The 26,750-nt window shown below is 43.0% G+C and overlaps 1 protein-coding gene across 6 annotated transcripts in view; it reads left to right on the forward strand.

The window, feature by feature from the left end:
- The window catches only part of DGKD (diacylglycerol kinase delta), a 977,235-nt gene that overhangs the window by 309,263 nt on the left and 641,222 nt on the right, over positions 1 to 26,750 (forward strand). For all 6 annotated transcript variants that reach the window (XM_078666032.1, XM_078666033.1, XM_078666031.1 and 3 more), the window contains 2 exons: positions 9,388 to 9,513; positions 13,582 to 13,684. In XM_078666032.1, coding sequence (XP_078522158.1) covers positions 9,388 to 9,513; positions 13,582 to 13,684 — 229 coding nt within the window. The remainder of the gene's footprint in view (positions 1 to 9,387; positions 9,514 to 13,581; positions 13,685 to 26,750) is intronic.

Here is a 26,750-nt window from a genome sequence, read left to right on the forward strand (position 1 = left end):
AGAGCTAGCTTGGGATCGACTGTCTGTAAGATGGAAAACAAGGTTCGGAGGTTATGGGACGTTGCTCTTCCGGATATGAAACCTGCCTGTTCCAGGAGAACTAGCTTATCTAGGAGTAAAGATAAACTATTAGCCAGCAATTTAGCAAGAATCTTGGTATCAGTATTCAATAAGGACAAGGGTCTGTATGATTCATATCGGTCGGCGGGTTTATTCGGCTTCAGAAGTGATGTAATAAGGGCTTCCCTCATCGAGGGCGGAAGAATCTGGGATTCCTGGGCTTCAAGAAAAACATCTTTGAGTTTTGGGAGTAGCTGATCAATGTATGATTTATAAAAATAGATGGGTTATCCGTCCGACCCCGGGGCCCTGCCTGATCTCATGTGCATAATGGCGTCTCGCAGCTCATCTTCCTCGAATGGTGCAGCAAGGAATATGTGTTGCGTGTCCCCTAGCCATCCTAAGGTAATGTCGCCAAAAAAGGGGGTGAAGTCTGGGGGAGAAGCACGTTGTGTTTTATACAAATGCATATAGAAGGAGGTAAAAGTCTTAAGTATGTCCTGACTGTGGGAGGAGCTACGTCAGCAAACGAGATGGCTGCTTAGGCTCCCGGCTCCGCCGACCTCCGTATCCCGCCGCAATATCCTGTACATTATCCTGATTTTACGCCTAGCCTCTGTGTACATGAACTGTTCCGCACTCCGATGGTGAAATCCGGGAACTTTTATCGGCTGGTTTGACGAAGTTACGTCGATTTGAAGATTGTGGCCTACTCCAGCGGTGAAGCCGGGGCCTCGAGTACTTTCACAGCCGGGCTGCAGTGCAACAACATCGGCCGGGAGACCCAGGCTCTGTCCGGTCGCTCGGAGTGGAGGCTTTGTTTAAGCCCGAATTTGGCGGCGATCGTTTCTATTGCTCAGCATCGGTGGAGGAGTGACTCTGCTTGCTGTTGGCTGCGAGTGGGGATCCCCATCCCGCGGACCCGGTATTGTGCCCGCCGGGGTTCGGTGGGTCGGGGTCTCTGGCCTGCGGCCTTAACCAGGTTTACCGTGGCTGTAATAAAGACTGGTCACCCTCCGCATCTGCACGTTCGTGATCCTGTTTGTCCCCCCTGAGGATGCCAGATTCACCCGGGGAGGTGATTTGTGATTGGTGTCGGGTGTGAGATTATGGATCGAACGGTGCTTGAGCCATCGCTGAGGTCAATATTGGCAGAAATTAGGGCGTTTCATTCACATGTGGATGTCTTATTGTGCAAATTGGACACGCGCCTATCTGAGATGCTCCTGGTGGAACCGGACCCAGCCTTACTGTTGGAACAGCAATCGGCAGCCATTCAAACCACGGCCATTTTGACTCCGCGCGAGAACCCCGTGAGGAAGCAAGTATTGATACCATCGGATGGTGCCCTGGAGGAAGGTGTTCCCGAGGTCGTCAGTGTATTGCCGAACCTTCCACCACTATCGACTTTGGAGGCATCGAAAGGCATTCCCCTCCCAGAGACTTTTGTTCTTGACTTTCCATTCATTTTGTGGTTGTCTTCTCCTTTCTTGGTGACTTTACGACTCCTGGGCAAGATACGTTGGGACTGTCCATCTAGGAAGGAGAGTTCTTCTGCGTCTGAACTTCTTGTGGACTCACTGCCTACGAGTCGCCATAGATTGATTCTTGATGACTCCCTTCTCCTCTATTACTCCTTTGTGTGCCATTGGGTCTCGCTGGGCGGGGGGGGGAGGTTGGGGGTTTGTGTGCTGATTCGGAAGGGCCAAGGTTAAGATCAACTAGGTCGGGACGGGTTGGAGTGGCTTTTACGGGTGTTCGACCTGCAACTGTTTGATCTAAAAGGCTGGGCGGTGTATTACAGTGCCCCCTAATTTTTTTCTATAAGTGTTGTCATACGTTGGTCTTTTAGTGATAGGGGGTGTCTGTTTTTGGCGGGGGGACTAAAGGGGCTGGGAGCCCAAACGGATAAGCCCTCCTCCACTCTTTTTCCTACTTTTAGGGTTTTAGTTATTAGGGGCGACAGGCACGCTGCTAGTGGGGTTAGGCTGTAGCCATTTGCAGGGGTGCAGGGTGGGGGGTTGGAAAGGGTTTTTTATTTTGCCTTTTTTTATTTCTATGGCTTTTTCTTTCCTTCCCTTTCTCTTCCTTAAAGGATCAGTATTGCTTGTGAATCATTCGGATTCTTATCGTGTACTTGTATTTAGTGCTTATGCTTTTTATGATATCCTGATTCCCGGGTGGGCAGGCCCTGAGAACTGGCGCTCAACATTGAATATATATTGTATTGTCGTTTGCATCGATCCATATGCTTTGGCGCCAATGTTCCATTATAGCGGTTCTTACGTGCATATCCTGTCTCTTGCCCTGTCCCCCGTATTCTTCTGTTTTATTGTATGGCACCTGATCCTTTCTTAAATAATATAAAAGGAACCTCTGTCTCATCCTGGGACTCTGTTGTGCATTCTAATACAAGTTCCATCCTGAATCTCTGCCGGACCTCAGGGTTGTCGGCTGATGAGCTGTGTCGTACTGTGATACAGGGGGTCTTAATTTTGTTTAGCGACCGGCCCCTGCGGTTGTAGGCCCATGCTTGTATTTTTATTAAATGCTACAATAAAGGTTTAAAAAAAAAAAAAAAAAGTATGTCCTGACTATCTCTGTGTTGCACGCCTTCGTCATCAACCACCTCGAGGACGTAGTTAGAAATATGAGGCTGTCTAATATCATTAGCCAAGGCTCGACCCGGCCTCTCACCCTCTCCATAGCGGCGAGCAGTGAAATATTTGCTTAGGAATTTCTCTTTGCCGTCCGCGGTGACCATGTAATCTGTAAGTTTTTCTCGGAGCGAAGCTCTATGGGTGCTGGACCCATCCCTCCACATATCAGTCTCAAGACGCCGTGTCTCGACCTCAAGGCGCTGTAAATTACGTCTGATGTCACGGAGGACCCCGAAGCACTTGGAAATGCCTATACCCCGAACAGTGACCTTAAAGGCTACCCATAATGTGGCCATCTGATCTACTGAACCCTTATTTCTGTCGAAAAAATCCTTAATTTCTTCCCCAAGCTCGGCCTGAAAGACCGCATCCAGAAGGGACTCGGGTATTAATCGCCAGCAGCGGGGGGCGGCACCTGTGTTGGGAAGAGCTACCTCAAGGCACACAGGTGAATGGTCAGAATAGGTGCGGGCAAAATGAGTAGTAGACTGAATCCAGGGAGTTGTGCCTTGTGAACAGAGCCAATAGTCAATGCGGGACCAAGTGGCGCGTCCCGATGTGAAACATGTGCCCTCTCTCCCAGCTGGATGCGTGTACCTCCAGGCATCAACAAGCCCATACTCATCAACTATCCCCAAGAGGGTGTCCCGTGTAATGGTGAGTCAAGGGGTTAGAGCGGTACAGGGTAGTGTTATGGTCCCCCCCCCCCCCAATGGCACATGTGGAGCCAGTGGCTAATATGCGTCCCCACAGAGTCGTGAAATAGTTTGGATCATCCTGATTGGGGCCATAGCTACACACCAGGGTAACTGACTGTGTACCCAAAGTACCCCACATAATACAACTGCGCCCTGAATTATCACTATAGGTCCTGCCCAACATAAATGGTGTATTTTTCTTAACCAGTATGCAGGTATCGCGCAAATAAGTGGAATAGGAGGAGAATGCCCAGGCGGACGCCCATGTGTTCCCAAACCTGGGATGCATACGGGGGTCCAAGTGCGTTTCCTGGAGCAGAGCGATCTGCACCTGATGGTGATCTAAGGAAGCCAGAATCTGCCTCTGCTTTCGAGGATTCCGCAGCCCCCTGACATTCCATGTAATTAGCTTTACACTAAGGGGCTTAGGTTGTGTCGACATGAGAACCGGGGACAGAAAAAAATGACGTGAGCGTGATTATTAAGCTGTGTTGCAAGTGTGTGTGCCACAATTAACATAGTGAAAGATTTGCCCATTGGGCTTGACGGAACAGTAACCCCCCCCCGCACCCCCCAACGCCCCCACCACCCCCTACAAAACACCTCAGCGGAGGGGACATTAAAACAACCAGCAATTCGTAGATCCCCCCCTCCACCCACAACGGCACCCCAATCGTGCCGGTAGTAAGCCACCCACCCAATGAGCCCCTAAAATGCAGTAAATGTACACCAACCGAAAAAGGCTGGGATAGGACCATATTATGCAGAAAAAACAAACCCAAAAAACAAACTTGCAAGGTGGAGCTCTAATAAGGGGGGGGGGCACCAAGCAGACACGAAACCCTCCCATAGCCCATCACCGCTGTAATACAATCCCATGGGGAAAGCAAAAAAGAAAGGAAGACCCCCCAGGGGAAAATACCAGCAATGTAGGGGGGAGGGCGCCCTGTGAAGTAACTAAACATCTACCAATGGTACATAAACTATACCGCCTAAGAAGCAGTTACAGTATTCATAACAATCTTAGCTCAAAGGTCACTTATCTGACCACGTCCAGATGATGGTCCCAGAAGAGTCACAGCAATACAACTGGCGTCAGATCACAGCACAAAGTTCTCATGTGTGTGTGTGTGTGGAGTTTTATATAGCGCAAACTAGACCTGAAGGTATCAGAGCGCTTTACATGAGCACCAGTTACGTTACAGATGGACACATTAATTTAGGTATGACCACACATGCAATTTGCCTTAGGGCTGTGAGGCCTGCTGTAGGGGTGACTTACATATAGGTCATGCAGCGTCAGAGGACATGGCACGCAGGGTGTGTGCCATGACGGGTTTTCACCTTTGTCCACACTATTTCACACAGCCTGCAACGGCAGGCTGCATGAGTTTGGTGGTAGATCCCTTAGGATGGCACAAAACATGCTCAGACCCTAAGGTACCCTTTTCGGTATCCATACCCTAGGTACCAGGGTCCATACATAACAGCGTGGACTCACAAGAAGTCTAGACCGCACAGTCCAAATTGAAGCTCAGCTGCCAGATGGAGAAGATGATCTGGAATCCTGGTCACATCTCGGGGAGGTTTTGGCTATTTTCTTCAGGAAATCATCCACCTGCGGTGAAGTCGTACAAATGGTATGTTTGCCGTCATGGAAGATCCGGAACTTCGTAGGGTAGAGAAGGGTATACTCTATGTTGGCTTTGCACAGCTTTTGCTAAGTGGGAAGAAATTTACGATGTGCCTCCTGAACTGCAACGGTAAAGTCAGGGTAAACGGAGAAGGAATTGCCCTCAAACTGCAGCTGTTTCAATTTATGGGCTTTTTGCAGCGCTGTGTCTCGGTCCCTGAAATTAAGAAGTCTGGAGATAATTAAACGAGAGGGAGCTCCAGGTGGTGGGCGTGGCCCCAGAGACCGATGGGCACTCTCCACCACGAGATGAGGAGAAAAAGAGTCTGCACAAAACGTGTGTTTTAGGAGACGCTCCACATAGTCCTCCATCCTACCGGTGTTGGTAGTTTTCGGAATACCTACTAAGCGGATATTGTTGCGGCGGTTTCGCGCTTCAATGTCCTCATTTTTTTGCCGCTATGATTTTTAGCAATTTGTCCATACTCACGACCTGTTCTCGTGATTGAGACGTGGTATCGTCAGTTTCCGAGATGCAACGTTCAGCTTCCTTAATCTGCCCATCATGCTTGTCCACTTTGTACTAAAAAGTCAAGACGATTATTCATCGTGTCCATTTTCCCAGACAGATCCGTTAAACTATGTTGGACGGCCAGTAGCAGAGACTTGACATCATCCATAGGTGGTTGTGAGGAGGACTGGCCAGGATCCATGTGCAGCGATTCGGAGTCAACCGAGGTAGAGCGAGTGGTAGCCTTCTTTGTCTCAAAGGTCAATCTGGGTTGGCGGGCGTCGGTCTTCCCCATAGCACCCAAGGGCGCAGCAGTGTGCAGGGCCGCAAGTACCACAGCCAAGGAACGTCTGACGTGCCCTCCTACTTGTTACAGTCTGAAGAATGGCTCGAAGCCCCCGCAACGCGACAGGCCACAACCTACTGGCGACAGAACCCCAGTGGCAAAATCTCCAGGAGCCCAAGAATCAAAAGGCAGCACGGGCCTATAGCTGAGATGAAGAGGAGGCACAGGGCGTATGAAGTATGAGCAGGAATTCTGTCACAGCGACAAGTTGGTGGAGCCGCCTCCTGCACCTCAGACAAGTTCTTACAGCTGGGTTATATGAAGGGAGATAGAGGGGGTGGGTATCTCAGCAGTCACAATCCCAGTCTCCCCAGCACTGAGACAGGTGTAGCTGTTGTTTCAATTACTCCCCACGTGTCACGAAAGCGACCGAAGGAGTTCATATACTGGTACAGATAAGTCCATTTCGCCCCTGCAGCCTCTATCCTGCAATGGTGCGCCGCCACGGAGCAGCAATCAGCCCCCAGGCAATGCAGCGCCAGCCTCACACAGTCAATAGAGGGGGGGGGCGCGCCCATCAACTGACAACAAAACGATAAGGCTGCAGGGAGGCACGGCACGCCGTAATCGTAGCTCAGCTCCACTGGCTGATGTCAGTCCCCAACGCCCCGTCGTGAGGAAAGTCACACCAGACTTTGCGGGGGTAGAGGCAGTCCTCCAGACGGGCATACAGCGGCACAATCCAGATAGGATAAAAGAGCGCTGGCAGCCCCAGACGAGAGCAGCCAAGTATGTCGGCGATGCAATGAACAGGGTCCTCCTTGTCAGAAGGGTTCTTGTCTTCTTACATTACCAAGTCCTTTCTATTGCCATTGTTCACACTTATTGCTTAAGTCAGCTTCATTTGTCCACAGGAACCATTGTTTCCTTGTATATAACCAGTATCCTCGTTCCGTTGTGAGTAGGGTTCCCCTGTTGCTTATTGTGTCCATTAAAGTTAGGCAGTTACAGGTTCTCATGAACCACACCTCCGCCATTTGGTATTGCAACAGTCAGGGCAGGATGGGGTCCTGGACCCTGTGCCTAGAGGCCTTGTCTCAGGAGCTGGCTACATCTCCCTGTTCATGAACCATCTTGTCAGATCTTTAAACATTAGAGCAGATCAGCTCAGCCATTGGTGCCTGGTGGATCACAATTGGAGGTTGAACCCTGAGGTGCATCCCAGGGAGACATGGCATTTTCCAGTAGGGTGCCCCTGGCTGGATCTTTTTGCCACCATCCAAAGTGCAGTATCAAAACATCTGTACATTGGAGTTCCCAAGAAAGCTTTCTGCCTCTCCTGCCCTGAGTTATAAACAAGACCAGGAATGACTGGGCCCAGGTCATCCTAGTGGCTACAGAGTGGGCTGGGAAAGAGTGGTATACAGAACTTCTGAGCATGAGTATCTATCCTTCTATCAGGCTACCACTTCAGGACGATCTTCAGTCGCAGCAGCAGGGAATGGTTCTGCACCCAAACCTCTGTAATCGACACGTCCAAGAGTGGAGATTGAGCAGCGGCAAGTCTACCACCCGAGGTTTTGGATGTTATCTTTGCTGTCAGGCTTTCCTCTACAAACTCCATTTATGCTGGACACTGGAAATAATGTGTGGCCTGGTGTTGAGTCTGTAATACCGATCCCTTATAATCCATACTGTCGATTCAACAAGGTCTTGCCATTGCTACTATTAAAGCTTATTTGTAAGACCCATCAGACGTTTAGAGTTTTTCAGTCCAACTGTCCACGTTTCAATCATCTGTTGTGTTGCATTTTGTTAAAGGTTTGACACACATGCTCCTTCTCAAACCATTTGTGATGCGACAGTGGGTCCTTAATTTGGTCCTGCTGTTCTTCATGTGTACCCCCTTGAAGCCAGTGCACAGCTGCTGGTTGAGTGTTCTGAACCTCAAAACTAGTCTTCTCATTGCGATCACATTCAGCTCATCAAGTGAGTGAGCTCCAGACTCTTTTGATACTGCCACCCAACACCACTTTTGTCCTGGGCAAACTGGTGCTGAGAACCCAGGCGGCTTTCTCTCCGAAAGTCAGGACTCCTTTTCACATTGAACAATCCATCACGGATCCCAACATCCTTTGCCCCACCTCAACCCTAGAAAAAGGAGAAACACCACTGGCTGGACCCCAAAGGAGCTTTATTTCTTTTTAACTGATTGCACCAAAGATCATCAGGTAGACAATGAGTTGTTTGTGGGGTTGTCTGGGGCAAAGAAAGGTAAGGTTTTGCAGACTCTGTGAAGGTGAATAGTCCTTTGCACTAAGATCTGCTATGCATTGGCCAAGAAGTAGCTACCAGAAGGGCTGAGGGCCTATTCCACCAGTTCCAAGGCTGCAACGCTGTATACACACGGAGTGCCTGTCCTTGACCTCTATCAGACTGCGACGTAGATGTCCATGCACACATTGGGGAAGCACTACTGCCTGGACAGCCAGGACAAGAAGAAAGGGCAATTCACTCTTTCGGTCCAGCAAGTCTTTTTGGTGTGAGGCTGGTCCACAGACCGGTCCACATACCACATTGGTATCTATTCTAAAGTTGAGGAATCTGCGTTTAGAAATGTCCATCAGAAGAACTAGTTACTTAATTTCAGTAAATCTCTTTCTGGTAGATACTCTATTTAGCCACAGATTCGTCACTGCCCTCACTCCGCCCATTTCTTTGTCATAGTCTCTTTTAATCATTTAAAAAGTTCCCAAAATACAGCATTGGTACCAACAAGTATTGTGTGCTCTGCATCTGAGTGTGTGGAATTAGCCGAGCAAGAACCATCATTCCCCAGCACACTGGATTCGAATTTGGATCAATCATTTAAAAACTGATCAAGATGGGAATGGAGCTCCAGATCCATGTTGAAAGGTGCGTAAATAAATGAAATTACTCTGGTCGCACAGAAGTGACACTTATATCCCTATATAAGTTCTGCTCTGTCACTAATGAGGTGGTACGAAACCAACATGGAGCCTCACTGTGGCAGTTAGCGATGTGCAGTAGTACTAACAAGGCAATTTACAGATCTCGTCTGGCACCTGGGGATAATCTTAAAGTGAAGAATCTGAGGTTATATAGAGTATCCTGTAGAAAGAGCATTACTGAAGGTAAGTAACTTGTTCTTATAGCATCACATTATTTTCTCATCGCCATAAAGAATTCCTTCAGCATCTTTAAAACTCTTTTTAGACTCAAATTCTCTGCAGAGTATGAATGACGCTATAGATTTTTATATTCCCATATAACATACTCTAACTAGTACTCATTCTGAATTTATTAAAATACAAATATGCATAATTCAACCAGACTTGCTTGTCTTACTTCTACGTCTGACTTATTGCGCTCAAGATGTACAACACATAGCTCTAGAGTTAGGTTTCTACTGTGGAGGACACTCTTTAACATCATGTTTTTGTAGGTTAATCCTTTTAATGTTCTGAACTTTCTATCTGGATTTTCATATGTAACAAAGATTTTGGCTTTGCTTGCAGATCTCAATGCCTCACCAGTGGCTGGAGGGAAATCTTCCAGTGAGTGCCAAGTGCATGGTCTGTGAAAAGAAATGTGGCAGTGTCCTCCGGCTCCAGGACTGGCGATGTCTGTGGTGCAAAGCTATGGTAAAGAAATTATTGATGAAGTCTATGGTGTAAGGCTGTCTTATAGTAACGAGAGTCTGGAATGTTGGTAGAGAGCAAGGTATTTTGCGGAAGGCTATCATGAAAGGAATAACACTGTCTGTGGTGTGAGGTTATGTTTAGAAGAGCACTACCCATGGTGAAAGTCATAAGAGAGCAACACCGTTCATGGTGTCAAAGGGAGGACAACATTGTCTGTAGTATAATAAAAAAGGGATAAGAGCACAGTTTGTGGTGTAGGACTTAAGTCAGTGTTTGTTGTGATATTATGTTAAATAGTTGTACATTTAGTCACCCATAGTTTTATCAAAGAGAAAGAAATGGGCATGTATATTATTCTTCATATTTCTGATGTTTTTTTTCCTTTTCACCTAAAAGCCAGGAAGCTGAATGCCAAGAAAAAAATGTAAAATTGCCCATCCCAAAGTTGTAAATGATTGAAGCATTAAACTCCTATGTTTTCAGGAATCGTCTGGAATACAAATGATCCAAATGTGTGCTAGTTCTCAGAAAGTTCTAAATTTGAGCTCCCTGAACTCTGAGAGCTCTTAAATTGTGGTAACGCAGTTGGAAACATGAACCTTTGACGAGCAACTCAAAGAAAGAATAGTTATCCATGAACGTGTTTTAATATTGCCCATTTGAACAGTAGAAATTTGGACTCTTAGAACGCAGGATTTAGAGAGTTATGGTCAAAGTTACCTAAAATCAGAAAGCATTTTGACAGTCACATTTTTAATATGTAGCTATTTTCTGATTGTAAAGTCTGCCGTGCCACGATACATTTAATCCCTTAAGCATGTTCTAAGATCACAGAAACATTCACCACCAAAACGTGGGGAGATGCGAGAAAGTAAACTACCATTAAAATGTGTTACAATTATCAGATTTTCAACACACTAAGGATTTAAGGCTTTGCAAGAAGAGTTGGCATCAGCAAAAAATGCTAACATTTGTCACAGCAGATGAGTTGAAAGAGCACTGCCCAAAGGAGGAAGGCCACATCATAGGTAGTCGGAGTGGCATTGTGAACTGTACGAGCAATACTTCCAATTTGGTAAGACCCTGCTTAAAACAAAAGTGTCAACAGGCACCAATATATGGTTGACAAAATCGTGCTGATAGTCACCAAGCTTGTGTACAGGGCGTTTTTATTCTCAAATGAAGCTTGGTTTAATCTGTGTACATTCAGAACTTCATCTAAATATGTGTTGAAGGACAGACAAGGGTTTAGAATAATGATTAAATAAAAATAAGACACTGCTGAGTCCCGGGGCAGCAGTAGCAACAGTCTAAAGCTGAGATGAGAAGAGGGAAAAAAGCCTGATCAAGACTGCACCTTGGAATATTGCCTCATAATTACATCCCTTGAGAAGGCAGTTTACTTACTTTTATTACTGGTTCTCCATCATGAGTAGTTTCTTTGTGCCATGCGATCTGTCTGCCCTTCTTTCATGGGCATCAAAACGTCTCTGCGCTAACTATGAATCTGTGACCTGAGGTTTCAGTTCTTTCACTGTAGGCACCCTTTAAAGTCTGGGTTCCCTTAGTATGGAAAACATTTCACCCTTTAGACTACCTTGAAGAAGTGCACTTCTTAATCAAGTAATCTATATTCGCAGAGGTATATCTGCTGTTAATAGTGTGTTAAAGAATAAACTACTCAACATAGAAGCAATCTCAACATTGAGGAATGGTAAACGCTGACAAACTGTTGATGCTGGAAAACTGTTTACACAAAGGCTCCTGCGGTATAGAAGTACACCTTGATGTGATAATGGTAACCAGATTCACTAGGATTGTGGCAAAGTCCCTTAGTGACACCCAATTTAATGGATGTCAAGTAGTGTGATAGCAAGGACTTAGACATTAGAATTTCCTGCAACCCCCATGATCCCTTTGCTGTCTAACTTCTTTTCCAAAGGAGTCCGAGGGAACAAATACAAGCCAGCAATGGCTCCACCTTTTTTCCCCCCACAAGCCTTTCATCATCTAGAGCCATATGCTTTGAACTTGCATTTTATGGCATTTGAAACACTTTTAAATTATCTCACTTAGCAACAACAACGCCATGCAAAGCACAGCACATAAGGTCTGTGCTAAGGCGAAATACCACTAGCACCAGATATTGCTGTTTCTACCTTTAGACCTAAACAGGCCCCTTAATTGTCATCACTCTTTTGTCTTTACCAGAGGTTTACCAGAAGTGACAGAGCATAAAAACTGCCAAGATAGGTTCTCTTCACTGTTGAGGTCATTTTGTAAGTTGAAGTCCAAGCGAAGCAGAAACACGAGAAGGAAAAGTGGGACTTGACCCTATCTTGTCACTCTCTATTTAAGGAGAGGTTGCACAGGCGTCAAGGTGCCACTCTATTTGGTTTTGTCTCCCTATATCCGATTAAGCAGCCTATTCCACAATTGACACCAGTACACCCTTATTTCCCCAGGTCATCGGATACTGTAGCAGGTCAAAGACTTTTAAAGAGGCTACAGTGTATTTTTGGCACTCTTCTGGGTAACCTCTGGGCCCCAAGTATCTGCATGGGGCCTCTATTTGGGTTACCGCCTGCAGATCCATCTTCTGCATCTTTTGTGTTGCTGAAACTCACCTCACTGGCTCCAGTGCTGACGTCCATTCTGGTTTCAAGACCTGTGCCCCAGTCCCTTCTTAATCAACGCCTAGTCCCAATGGTGCCAGAGGTGGATCCCATGCCTACTCCAGTTTCCGACGTCTGAGTGGAATTCGTCTACCCCTAGCCCAAATCCAGCTGACTCCACTCCACTGCTCCCAGTCTGCATGCAGTCTGATGCAGGCAAGACATTCCCTCTCGCATGGAGCCGTCCTCAGTTGCTTCACTGGGTTTTTGGTTCGGACTCTGGCAAAAATGTGCTTCCACTTGGATATGATAATGGAGATGATGGGGATGATTTACTCCCACATTATAATGATGACAGTTAATTTATGAATTTACAAAAGCTCAGGGGACTTTTATACGTCCTCTGATACAGGGTTAATTTCCCCCTTGGGCAGCCACCTGAAGAGAGTGCTTCCTTTGCTGTAGTCATCAGACGTTCTGCTGATTTCCTGGATTTACAACTTACTGCTATTGAGGTTAAAACAAATGTGCTGACTGAAGTTCTTCAGCCTGGGTCATCTGCTGAGCCTTTACTATCCTTCATTGAAGCCCTAACCGACACCCTAACAGGTACTTGGTCTAAAGCTTGCTTCTGTGCACCAGTAAACAGGAGGGTTGCCAGGCTCCACAGCCAGCATCTTCCGACCCAGATTCTTTTATGCAGCACACTACTCTGGAGAGTTTGGGGGGGGGGTCCAAGCTTCCACCAGCATGTTGAATGCTAATTTGTTCCCCAAGACCCCCTCACCCTGATGGTGGTCAGAAAAGAACTGAGTGATGATTGCTTTGAGGTCGGTCAGTACCAGTTACCTGCTAGGCTGTTATTAGTTAAGAGTTAACTACTTCCTTTGCTCAGACCGTTCAGGATGATTAGGATGCTACAATTTATGTAATTCAGGTAGCCTAGATACTACTGTTTCTTGGGGTGAGCAGTCTGCACTAGTGTGATGCTCTATCTCCATGTGTGGATGAGATCCATATGCTCTTCTGGCAGGGTTCAGTCATTCCTTATGGTTATGCCTTTGATGGGTCTCTCTCTTTTTGGTGAAAAGGTGATTCTACCCTGCAGTGCTTCAAGGAAAGCTGGGTGAAGGAGTGCTCTTCGGTCCTTTGGAACCCTGTCAGATAGTTCCCACATCACTCGAGCCCAGAACCTAAAATCTACTAACTGTAATCATCTAGTTACACCCAAGTCACCAGTGTCTAATGTGACGCTATAGTGAATGGATCACTATAGTGTAAACTTTTTTATAGAATGCTACATGTGCTGTAGTATGGAATTCAGTTTTGAATATACATATGAAGGGAGGAGATCATTGTCCGATTTGAGAGGAAGATATGTCTCTGGAACTAGCTTTTCTATTGGCTCTAATGGTAATTATAACTTTCGCTGATGCTTGTCTCATTTTTACAGGTCCACTCTGCCTGTAAAGACTTGTTATCCAACAAATGTCCCCTTGGTTTGTGTAAAGTGTCTGTCATTCCCCCTACTGCCCTCAACAGCATTGATTCCGATGGTAAGTCCCTCTTTTTGGAATTGTCTTGTCCTTCACTGTCTCTTGTGCCCGTTACACAGCTACGTATGGTGGAATCTTCTTTTTGTCTGTCTGAAATAGCTATGTTTGTTTGAAATGAATGTGAAGAATTGTTATTGCATAAGGAGCAGAGTTATTGGTACACACATTTCAGTCATATTTGGCAAATTGTCTGATAATTATGCCATAAAAAGTAGATTAGGCATGCTGTGATCGTGAGAAGTCTGGGTCTGTTAACTTGCATTTATCAGTTGAAGAATCAGTTGCACAGCGGTAGTGAAATAAAACTAATACTTCTTAAACCTCACAAATGAGTGAGCCTAAAAAGGTTTCAGACTGATACTGCTGGTTTTCCCACTCTGCACTGCAGCCTGCTGACTATCCCTCAGTGCCTGCACCCTGACCCTAAAACTGAGTATATTTGATTGGATTATACCCAATTGGCATAGGCAAACTTAATTCTAGTATATGGTACCCACAGCCTGTAATTTAGAGGGTCACCCCAGGAACTGCAGGACTGATTGTGCCACCCTGGGTGTGACAAAGATAAACGTGTCTCCCAGTCTGCGAAAGCAGACTGCAAGAGCAGAGCTAAACTGCTAACTTGACTTGCCATTTAAAGATATGACAAGGCCCATATCCTCCAACTGTAACATGTTTAACGGCTACTTCACAGTTAAATATAAAGTTCATAGTTACTGGACCTTGTAAATACTGTATTTTCAGGACCCTCAGCTGGATCTTTTTTGGTGTGTAAAAATACATAAAAATACAGTCTATTTTTTTATTTTATAAATTGGTGTCGGATTTCTTGAGTATCTTGTTTATTTCTTCTTCAATTGTCTTGTTGCTGTTTAATGACTTGGCACTTGTCACTTGGTGTAGGTCTGAGGCTCAGACCCACAGCTACCCAAGGTTGAGCTAACAGTGTCGCAAACTAAACTTACTGTTCCTAAAGGTTTTGGACAGTGTATTATAACACAGAGACGTCACACAACCACTCCATATAATACATCCCATTTCCTCAGAGAGGGCAGTTATGGGTGTGTAGCTGCAGGGTTGGAGTGGGAGACTGAAGTGCAAGGACTGAAGCTAATGGAGTGTTAAAAACAACACCTTCGATATATTAAAAAAATTAGTTAAAGCACTGAATCACGAAAGCCAAGTGAGAAGGACACTGCTGTTTGCATGACCTTAATGCAGATAGCTCTGTGTGCCCCTCTGACAAATGGCGACCTGGACCAAACACACTAATGCCAAAAACCAGTGCTAGCAGTAACTCTCTCTCACATCACCAACATTGGTTACCCAGCAAGGTGTTAAAGTACAGAAGATTTCCACCTCTTTACCCGGAAGCCCGCCAACTTCTTGTCCTGCTGGAGCGACGTGGCTTTCCTATGTCCTTCTCACACGTCCAAGAGGAGAAGTGGGTGACTCTGAGAGGTGATTTGGTTAATGGTGTTAAAATTGAGGGAAATGTTCTGTTTGGTAATGGATGACAGATTATGTAATGCTGCTCTCTAGATTATATTGTGGGAGATAGGCTTAATAATTCTAGCCTGCATCTTGGTCATCAACCCCTCACCTTTAACAAGTCCTCTCTGTTTATATCCACCTAACGAATTACCTTTAGTCTCTCAATACCTGCGGCACTGCGCACGTAGTGTCATGAACATAACTCTTTCTTTCAACATCTGAATCCCTTGTTTTCTCCTGAGGAACATCTAAAGCAGTAAACATACAAAGATTAACTTCCCTCTTTCAAAGATACACACAATTAGTGGTTCTTTAAACATAACTCCTCAAATATTAATACGTGTTCCGATACCTTATGAGAATTCTTGAATTCAGATGAATTATTCTTCTGGAGTTCACTTCACTTCATGGATCATGTAGCTGGTTTTTCCTCCTAACCTTTTCTCTTTCAATAACTGCTCAAAGGTCTGTAGTTTTCACTGCAATTTCTTGATACCATTGGTACTTGGTTTTCTCCAAACAGTGCCCAAAATGGTTTCCAATTTCACAAAAATCCCTTGAGGTACTTATCGCTCAGTTTTTCCAATGTTTGTTTAAATACTTTTTTTAAGTTTACTGATGTTTTTCAGATGTTCCAGATTCCACACTTTACAGGTTCCTTCGGTCTTGTGGAATTATTTGGGATATCCAGATTCTTTGGTTTACCTTCAATGATGGCTTGGTTTCCTTCTCAGAGCACTGCTTCTTCTTCTGCCTGGAGCCACAAGGCAAAGCAGCAGTTAATGGTTGGGTGCGGTCTTTTATACCCAACTACACCCAAAATGTCTGCTGAGATTTCGGGAACTTGAAAAATTACATAACTCACGCAAACTAAAACTCTATAGGCACGATCTCGGACTCAGAGGAACAAAGGCTGGGCTCCAGTGAAGTAAAAGTGGAGTGGTTCTTCTTTCAAGTAATTTAGTACAGAGAGTAGCGTTCAAATCCTGGGGTAAGGATAGGCTCAAGTGATGAGGCATATCACAATAAAGGGCAGAGGTCATGCCAATGACTGAAGTTATTGGGCAGCATATTACAACTGGGAGCAGTAGGGAGGAAAGTCATGCCAATGATAAACTTGACACAACAATGATGTTTGATGGTTCCTGACAGATCCTCTCCTCCATACCTCTTATTGCATGGGATATGGGTCTTGATTTTATGGCTCAAATAAAAGTTACGTACCAGACAAGGAGAGTGATGACATGAGAAAAGGGTTCCCCTATTAGTTCTGCTGGTCCAAAACCTTTCCAGTCCCGTAAAAAATGGAGAATGTTGCAGATAGTTTTACATTCTAAAAGTGCCCCGATCACATATTTGGGTTGTCATTTCATAGTGACCAGTGAAGGATAAGTACATAGTCTTGTGTTTTGTAACACAGGTTTAAGCAGTGGTGCATGAAAAACTGTGAATTCTCATATGTTGTGGCCAAGTTAATTTAGTTGCTTCCTAAATTGATTACCTGCTGTATTTTGTACGGGCCTATAAAGCGTGACAAAAATGTACACGCCCCTCTCAGTCTTCAATGTTAGGATGAAAGTCACACAAATTTACTTGGGTGGTATTCTAATTTGAGGTGTCTGTGGTGATCGACTTGAGCCTTATAGTTTCTTTAGCTTAAACCAAATTATTTTTAGCTGTGTTTTGTGGGATACGAAGTTCATCACAATGTTCTTGTACTGATGGCATCAAATGTTCCATGCAGATTTCCAAAGGTGTGTTAGTAGAATGATATCCTATGGATCAGTAAAATAGGGGGATACCTCAATTGACTGAGATAAGTGCTGGTCGGATTCTTTGTGACCGCATTTATAACTTATTGAAAGATTGCATAATTTTCTGCCTTTCATCCTTACATACATTGGGCCAGAATGATTTTTAATAAATAGATCATAGTTTAGTACTCAGTTATATCTTCGGTTCCTAAGGTGCCGGTCCTCTTGGCTTTGTTTCTGTTCTTCAGTACTGATGATGGTCCTGCTTACTTGTTAGCCATCTGAGACCAAAGAATCACTGACAAAATATTGATTACAAAAATATGGAGGTGCAAAAATATCATGACAAAAATATTGAAGCCAAGAATATCGACATCCTGTCTACATCATGGTAAGTACAAAAATATTGAGAAAAAATTATCTATGTCAAAAATATTGTTATAAAAAATATCTTTCTTTTAATGTTCAAAAATGATGTAAAATAAAGTAAATAATACATAGAATTAAAAGAAACAGTAAAAATAATAAATAAAACATATTTTAAAATAAATTAAACATATACATATAAAATAATATATATATATATATATATTTAATAATATTCACACATAATTATTTTAACAACTTATAAATTGTTTAAAACATTTTATGAATTATAAATACATATATACACATACAAAAATAATATAAATACAAATATATATAACAAATTAAATAACTACAATATTTTTAATGTTTTAAAAAATAAATATACACAATATTAACTAAAACAATACAGAAAAATATTGGATAGCGGAGAGAGAAAAAGAACTATTCCCACTCCAGAGAGTGCAACAATAGGGAAAGTGTTGGGTAGGGTAGGGGGTCAAAATTACTATTCCAACTCCAGAGAGGGCAAGAGTAGAGAAAGTATTGGATAGCGTAGGGGTAAAACATGCTATTCCCACTCCAGAGAGTGCAACAGTAGGGAAGTTGTTGGATTGTGTAGAGGTAAAAATAACTATTCCCACTCCAGAGAGCGCAACAGTAGGTAAAGTGCTGGATAGCGTAGGGGTACAAATTACAATTCCAACTTCAGAGAGTGCAACAGTAGGGAAAGTGTTGGATTGTGTAGGGGTAAAAATGACTATTCCCACTCCAGTGAGTACAACAGTAGGGAACGTGTTGGATAGCGTAGGGGTACAAAGTACTATTCCAACTCTAGAGAGTGCAACAGTAGGGAAAGTGTTGGATAGCGTAGCGGTAAAAATTACTATTCCCCCTCCAAAGAGTGCAACAGTAGGGAAAGTGTTGGATAGCGTAGGGGTATAATTTACTATTCCCTCTCCAGAGAGTGCAACAGTATTGAAAGTGTTGGATAGCGTAGGGGTTAAAAATAACATACTTATCAATTAAATCATTTTTATAATTAAATAATTAATTTTTAATAAATTAACAATAAATTGATTATAAATACCAATAAATAAAAATTACTTATTACTTTAATAACATTAAATTACTTCCCACCCTTTTCACCAGTAAACACACAACCCTCTCCGCATAAAATGTAACACAATTAATATAATTATCAATGAATCAATAAAAATGAATTACCAATTAATAATTATTAATAAATGATAAATATTAATACATAATTATTTAATTATAATAAATTACTTCCCGCCCTATTCCCCTAGAAACACACAACCCACTCCTAAACTAAATTAACACAATTATTATATTTATCAATTAATTCATCAATAAAAATCAATTACCAATTAATAATTAAAAAATAATTATCAAAACCAAAAAATGGAAATTATTAATTCATTTATTATTAATTAACTTCCCACCCTATTCTCCTATAAACCCACAACCTGCTCCAATAACAAATTAATACAATTAATATAATCATCAATTAATAAAAATGAATGACCAATTAATAACTAATTAAAAATAAATTATCAATACCTATAAATACAAATTAATAATTACGTAATTACAATTAAATTAATTTGCACCTTATTCCCCTATAAACCCACAACCTGCTCCATTAAAAAATCAATACAATTAATATAATTAGCAATTAATACAAATTAATTACCAATTAATAATTAATTAAAAGTACATTAATTATCAATACCAATAAATAAAAAATAATAATTACTTAATTACAATTACATTACTTCCCACCCTATTGCCCTCTAAACCCACAACCCGCTACGGTTCTGTCACAACCTGCGCCTCCTCAGGATCAGCGTTGTTGCTAAAAGGGGTCCACCTCCAGATCTCCCTACACTCTGAATGATATAATGTACTCAGAGCATAAAGGGAATCAGGCGAGGGAAAAGGCAGGGAAGGGTCTGGAACGGGAAAGGGAAGCTGAAACGAGAAGAAAGAAAAAACACAAGGTAAGAACATTACATTCTAACTACTCTCATTGAGTCTCGCTATAAGGAACGACCAACAAGAATAGCTTACTTAATCAGTTCTCTTTCCCTCAAAAGAATGGTAGAGTCTTTTCTCTGTAGAAACACCTGGTTGTCCTACAACACAGAAGAACGTATTAGTACTCCGTCAACCAACCCTTCTGAATCAATGCTTAATAGCCACAAGACTCACTCATACCTTCCAGCCTTCCCAAGAAATTTCAAATAACCAAAAATCTCCTTTCTAATGATGCTTTAGAAAGAGGACAAAAAGTGCTCATAGAAAGTAAGTCCTGTAGGAACAGGATTCCAAAACGGAAGTTCAAACAAATCCAATGTAGTTCCAGAAGAAACAAATCCAAATCAAAAGTATCCCAAAGATAGTTCGAACACACTCCTTTTTCTGCTTGTTGAAACCCCCACAAGCCAAAAGGAACAAGTCTTGCAAGCAAAGTCCTTAGACAGTTCAAACTACACAAATTACAGCCAGCAGTACAACTTCCAGTTTCATATTGTACTCACGCCCCTGGATTTCTAGTGTCCGTAGCAGCCGCTACCAGTTGTGGTTCGGAAACGGGAAACCGAACGCGAATGCCTTTGCACTGCGCTCGTACTGAAAGTCCTGCCTCGCGTTTCAGCCGAGAACGCGAGCAGGAAAGGAATGTCCGTCTCCTCCTAAACTCCGGGGCAGCAGCAAACAAGGACTTTCCAGGACGTCGGCAGCCGCTGCCCCTTTCACACAAACGTTCGAAAAAGAAGCAACACGCTCCGCGCCTCAGCCGAGAACGCGAGCGGAATGACAGATCGTCTCCGCTGAACAATAAAGAACAAGGTCAGCAGTCCCTGGCGAACAGCAGCCGCCGAACGCCTAATACAGCAGCTCTAGTTCGTGAAGAAATCCCAGAACAGCAGATAACGAGAAAACAGGTACTCCAGGCACTGGTTCAAAATTAGGAATCACGTACAGCGAGTGTGCAGGCGTTTCCTCCCTAAATGGCTTTGCAGCTCCTCCCATGCGCTCGGCCCTCTGGTCCATGTAGTTTAGGCAGGCGCGTTTGGCGAGACATGACAGGTTCTAACACGCAAAATGTACTTTAAAAACAATTACTAGCTTCTAAACAATTAATACATATATTTAATAGAAAAATACCAAACATAACAAAACGTATAACACATACATATAAAATACATACTAAAATACATAACACTAACATAAACATCGATATTATTAACATCAATATTTTTGCTATCGATATTACTGACTTCGATATTAATGAAAACCTATATTTCTTACCTATAGGTCGATATTCTAGTCACCGATATTCTTGATGTTGATATTCTGTCTCTACGATATTTAAAACTCGATATTAACGGAGGTCGAAATAAAAAACTCAATATTTTGTTTGTGCACTGAGACCGAAATGTCAACAGTACATCCTCTCTAACTTCCATCATTCGACTTTGATAATTTGTAACCACATTTTCAATCTTCTATGAAGTATGATCAGAAAGTCTGTATTTTAGGTAGATATACTGATCCCCATTAATCGTTTCTAAATACACTGCAAAATCTTAATGATTAATGTGGGTCGGCGGTGCTCGTAGCAATGTTTGATGTTGGATCCTCACTGAACATTACTGTAATAGACTATGTATAATGTACTGATGCCAGCCCTGCCATCACACTCCCCAGCAGACCCATCATAGCTCAGATTTCCAACCGCCTTCGTGTGAGGAGTCTCCCCGTGCTCTGCTCAGTTTTGTTCCTGTGAACTTTTCACCTTTTCAACTGAAAGTCTCTTTCTACTGGATTAAGGTATTGTGCTTCATCCTTTACCTACAGTGGCTGAAAGCTCTAAAAAGAGGCTTTTCAGGCCCTGCAGATCCTGTGGAAAACCTAGGCTATATTATGAGGATCCACATAAGGACTGTTTGTACTGTCTCCACCCTAAACATGTCCCTAAAGACTGCAAGCTTTGTAGAACCTTCTCGGCTAAAACCTTGAGGTACAGGGAGGCATGTTTATTATTGTGGCTTCAAAAGAAGAAAGCCACTTCCGATTCAGACTCTGAAGAAAAGGTTGATCCTAAGTCTTGCAAGAAAAGAAAGTCTTCTCCTCCTGAGGAGAAAAAAGATCCTAAAAAACAAAAGACCAAAGAAAAAGAAGCTTCTTCATCTTCTTTACCTCAAACACCTTTAAAAAGGTCTTCTGTTTCAAGGGAGGTGTGATCTGCTCCTTCTTCTGAGGGAGGAGCTTCTCCGGCTTTGATTCCCGTGAAAACGGCGACCACGCCTGCGGCGACGACTTCGTCGACGACAACAGCTGCGTCGACGTCGACAACGAAGACAACATCGTCGAAGAAGGGTTTATCAACGATCCCATCGACAGGAAAATCAGCGTCGACGCCATCTGCGTCGACGGCCTCATTGACGTCGACGGCATAGTCGAAGATAATCCGAATTTCGTTGACGGTGGGAACGACACCTTTTAAGTCTCCGAAGACGAAGTCATCCATAACTTCCATCCGTCGACTGGCTCGTCGACAGGGAAGAAATCTGCTGATTTTACTAGTTGGACTAAGATTTCACTGCTACCACCTTCGACTCTGCTGGAGTTGCAGTCAGAGGATGAGGAATCTGGAGTAGCTTATATTCCTTCCCAGCTTCAGATAAAAAGCCAGGACACTGATAATGAAGAGTACCAAGAAGTTCAGGAAGTCTTTTCTTTCCAAGACCATCCAGTGGCTGACAAAAGATATGAGTCTTTTCAGCAGTCTTATGACTATGAGGAGGAGGAAGAAGTACAGCAGGAGGTGAGGGAGGAAACTGTTTCTTTGCCAATTTATTTGGTAACGAATCTTCGCCACATGATTAATGACTACTATCGTCGTTTCCCAAAGGCTAACGCTCCCGCTTCAAAGCCTGCCACAAGTACAATACAGGTTCAAGGGGCTCAGCCTCCGCCTCCACCTACGCCCTCAGTTAAAAAAATGGGTTCCTCTCCTATTATTAGAATCAGAGATGATTTAATGGAGAGTGACGGAGATCAACCAGAAGAAGAACTTCTTCACAAAAGTCCAGTTGGGATAGAATCGGATCAACACGTAATTCCTACAACACCATCTCCAGCAAATTCTCCTGAAGATATTGGAGGATTTCATGATATCATGGAGAAGGCCTCAAAAAGATTTGAACTGCCGCTTCCGGTCAAAGAAGCAGAATGTTTTCTTTACGACTTCAAAGCAGAATCTAGAAAATCTGTCCGGGCAATCCCAATTATAGATTTCTTTTGGGAAGAAGGATTGAAATTGATGAAAAATCCAGCCTCCGTTGCAGCCTCGGAACCTAGGATCGAAAAAAGTATCGGGCACCTGAATCCTCTCCAGTATGTTTAATTGGGCATCCACGGCCGGAGTCTGTGGTGATGCAGGCAGCACAACACAATTAAAAAAATCCGGTCTCAAAACTGCAGCTCCTCCGGATAAGGAGGGAAGACGTATGGATGGAGCAGGAAAGCGTTTTGCTGGCGGCAGCAGCGATCAGAGCTGCAAATGTGTTAGCCCTCCTCAGTAGATACAATTGTCAAATGTGGTCAGATATAGCTCCATTGTTATAAGTAAACATGAGGCCGACTACCTTACGAGTTCTGAAGGTCGGATCCCGTATTTTTATTGTTTACCAAAAACCCATAAAAATCGCCTTCCTCCACCTGGCAGACCAATAGTTTCAGGAATTGGATCTCTATTGGAACCGCTTTCAAAATACTGCGACTTCTTTTTCAAACCTCTAATACAATCTACAAGTACCTATATAAAGGATACCAAAAGCTTCCTTGCCTTGCTTTTAACAGTCAAGATGCCTGAAGACCCATGCTATTTAGTCTCTTTGGACATAGAGAGTCTGTATACTTGCATCCCACAGGATGCAACACTAAAAGTCTTGGCGGATGTTTTAGATCAAGCCACTTGGGAATATACAACGTCTCGCACATTTGTCATGGATTGCGCCACACTGGCCCTCAAAAGGAACTTTTTTCAATACCAAGACACTATCTACCTACAGAAGACAGGAACTTCAATGGGCAGTACATTTGCCCCAAGTATTGCGGGGTTGTATGTTCATAATTTTGAACAGACCCACATTTTGGCGGCAAACAACCCTTACACTCTCAATGTTATCCTGTGGCAGAGGTACATTGATGATGTGTTTTTAATCTGGCAGGGTTCGGAGGAGAGTCACCTAGCTTTCTTTGATTGGGTGAATACCTGTGATCCACATCTAAGATTCACCCATCAATACCACCCCGATACCATTGTGTTTCTGGATGTTACTATAACGAGAGTGATGGATCATTTGACTACGAAAACTTACTATAAACCTACCAGTAAAAATAATCTGCTCCATTTTTCGAGTTTTACATCCGCGTTCCTTGCGGACTAACTTACCATTTGGCCAGTATCTACGCATTCGTAGAAATTGCAGTGAAGTAACAGACTTTAAAAAGCAAGCACAAGAACTAACCGACAAATTGGCCAACAGGGGGTATCCACAAAAAATCTTAAAACAGAGTTGTAAGAGGGCGAGAAATCAAAACCGAGAGGCTCTTCTCGAAGATTACAACAGGGACAATCAGACAGAGACACCACTGACCTGTGTGACGACCTATAGTAATATTTCAAACGCTGTAAGCCGCAGAATCTGCAAACACTGGAAAATCTTGACTAGCAATGGACAGGACTTACAGAAACCATTATTTTCCTATAAAAGGGAAAGGAGTCTACAGGATGCACTAGTGCACACTCGCCCCAAAATTAATGATGAGGCTCGAGACCAGAGTGTTTTGTCTGCCTGGAGGTTGCCTCCTGTCCTTGGACACTTCCCGTGTGGCGGATGTAGTGTCTGCCATTTAACGACCTCAACAAAGACACTGAATTTGGAAGCGGGCAAGGTATGGCACCTCAGGGGTCATACAAATTGTAACTCGGCCAATGTTATTTACTTAATCACTTGCCCCTGCCATTTCAGGTATGTGGGCATGACCACACGAAAGATTAAAGTACGTATCTGCGAACATCGCAGTAACGTAAGATGTCGCAAAGGAACAACGAAACTGACTACCCATTATCTGGAGCAGGGACACTGTCCCAATGATATCAATTGGACGATAATAGAACAAATCAAACCTGGCAGTGAGAGTACCATCTATGAAAAGGAACAGAGGTGGATTTATCGCCTTTCCACACATACCCACGGGTTAAATGACGATATACCTTGGGGTTCAGTGTTACGACGATAACTACCCCCCTATTTGTATCAATCTGACTATGGTCTAATACTGAGGCGTTCTAATTGTTCCTAAGGTTTGGTTTTTTCAGTCTATATATTTTCTTCGAGGTTGTCAATTCGACATTAGACTAAACTATATGAGTCTTCCAAAAATTAAATAGCCGTTAATATAGGCTATTTTTTGCATCATTATAACTTTTTTGCTAATATTAATCTTTTCTTGTCTCATTTATGATTTGTGAGCATAATAAAGTTATTTGGAAGCAATTATTAACAAAAGATTATCGAGTAAGATGCTTTGCTCTCCACACACTGACTTCCTCTTTAAGAGAAAGCCTGATGAGTGACCACGTGACTGCAAACAACGTCAGTAACGTACAAACATTAACGCAATGGCGCCACTGGCTCTTTGTATTCGGGCCGTGGAAGTGATCGAAATAGGTTCCTACACGGGGAGTCGCCAGGACTAAAGTGAGTTGGTTTAGCTGTCTCTTTTACTCCTTCTTTCCTCTTTTTATCGTGAGGCTGCTCGAACATAGTTATGCGAGTTACATTCTGAATGATTCATTTCAGTACGCAGTCTGCCACCTAAAGGGTTTTTTTTTTTACAGAATCCTTTTCGTGTGTTTTATTGGTCCCCAGCACATCCGGGTGTGAAGGTTTCCCCTGCCATGAGCCCAGGGGGTACTCTACCCGTATTTGTTAAGTAAGTCTATATTTTTTGACGTTTTCCTGCTTTTCCACGAATTAGGTTTTTTAAGATTCAGACACGGGCAAGTTCTCACTCAAATAAAGAATTAAAAATAATAACGTCGCAGTAGCTTGGGATTACCCAATGAGATTTTTCCACACTGTATAGACGTTAGTAAATAACGGCTTAATACGCCGTAGGTATGTCACTCAGCCAAGGGTAATGTCCCTTTCTTGCGGGTGAGATCAGTAAAGAAATGGTACTGGCAACAATAACTTCCAGTAAACTATATTCTCACAAGGGCTTGCACAGATTGTGCTTTTCGTAATAATGTGGCAACACTCAATTTAATAAGTGGTGGTGTTATACACTTGATTAAAAGGGTTTGATAATAATTGTTCTTGACTGAATATAGAATTAATTGTTTTTTTTCTTTCTTGTAATATATTGTCTTTCCAGATCCAACAGCACCTACATGTTGGAGTGTTTGTAAGTGTAATTCTCAGTGTTGCAACCTACAACCAAGTTGGTAACGTTTTTATTTCACTTTTTGTACCTCTCATGGTTTTTAGCGCCATAGCGAGTGCTTCCCATGAGGTAAGGATATGTTTGGTCCTGAAGAATGCTAGGCTGAATTTTGGCCGCTGAGAGCAAGAAACATGTCGACCTTTAAGCAGGACATTTGGTTCAAATTAACTTAACCATATATATGTCCGACTTTCTGCACCATTGTTTTTAACAGAGTTAGTACTACCCCCACATTAAATCTCTGGTCGGGGAGTAGCCAACACTCTTTTTTAACTTTGCACTTTCTCTTTACTACGTAGTTTTCCACGTACTCACTACAAGAACCCAATGAAGACAACTGGCAACCGACTTTCGTTGGTGCCTGAGGGTTCTTCTTCTTTTTCTTGATATTATCTAACCCTACTTCATTTTGTGCATTTTCTTAAATCTTTTGGTGGTGGCAAATTAGAGTACTTCTCTTTTCTGTCTCCTGAATTATTAAGGTCAGTCAGTCAAAATACTTTTATTCGATTTTTAAAAAATCATAAAAAGACATACATACAAAAGTTCATAATACATTTTACGGTTACTTCCAATACATCATGTTAAAATGGATTAAAATATGTGACCAGGGCTTTAAAACACAACCTTATTAAAAGCTATTACATGTCTAAAAATATCCACAACAATGCAGTGCAAAAATAGGCGATTTGATCAACAGCAAAAGAGAATCATTGTATTCTGTCGATGGATACATGGTTAGCTTTAATACGCGCTGCTGCGGCCAAGAAGCTTCCCATGCAAAAAATTGTACGAATGGAACTCATCGACTGTAGGTATAGAAGTGCGGGTTTAACTTGTCTGAAGCCCGCCTCTCTTAGAATTGGGAGCAAATATTTCTTTTGGGGCGCAGAAAACAATGTACA

This window comes from Lissotriton helveticus, chromosome 11 (assembly GCF_964261635.1).
Source record: "Lissotriton helveticus chromosome 11, aLisHel1.1, whole genome shotgun sequence".
NCBI classification, from domain to species: domain Eukaryota; kingdom Metazoa; phylum Chordata; class Amphibia; order Caudata; family Salamandridae; genus Lissotriton; species Lissotriton helveticus.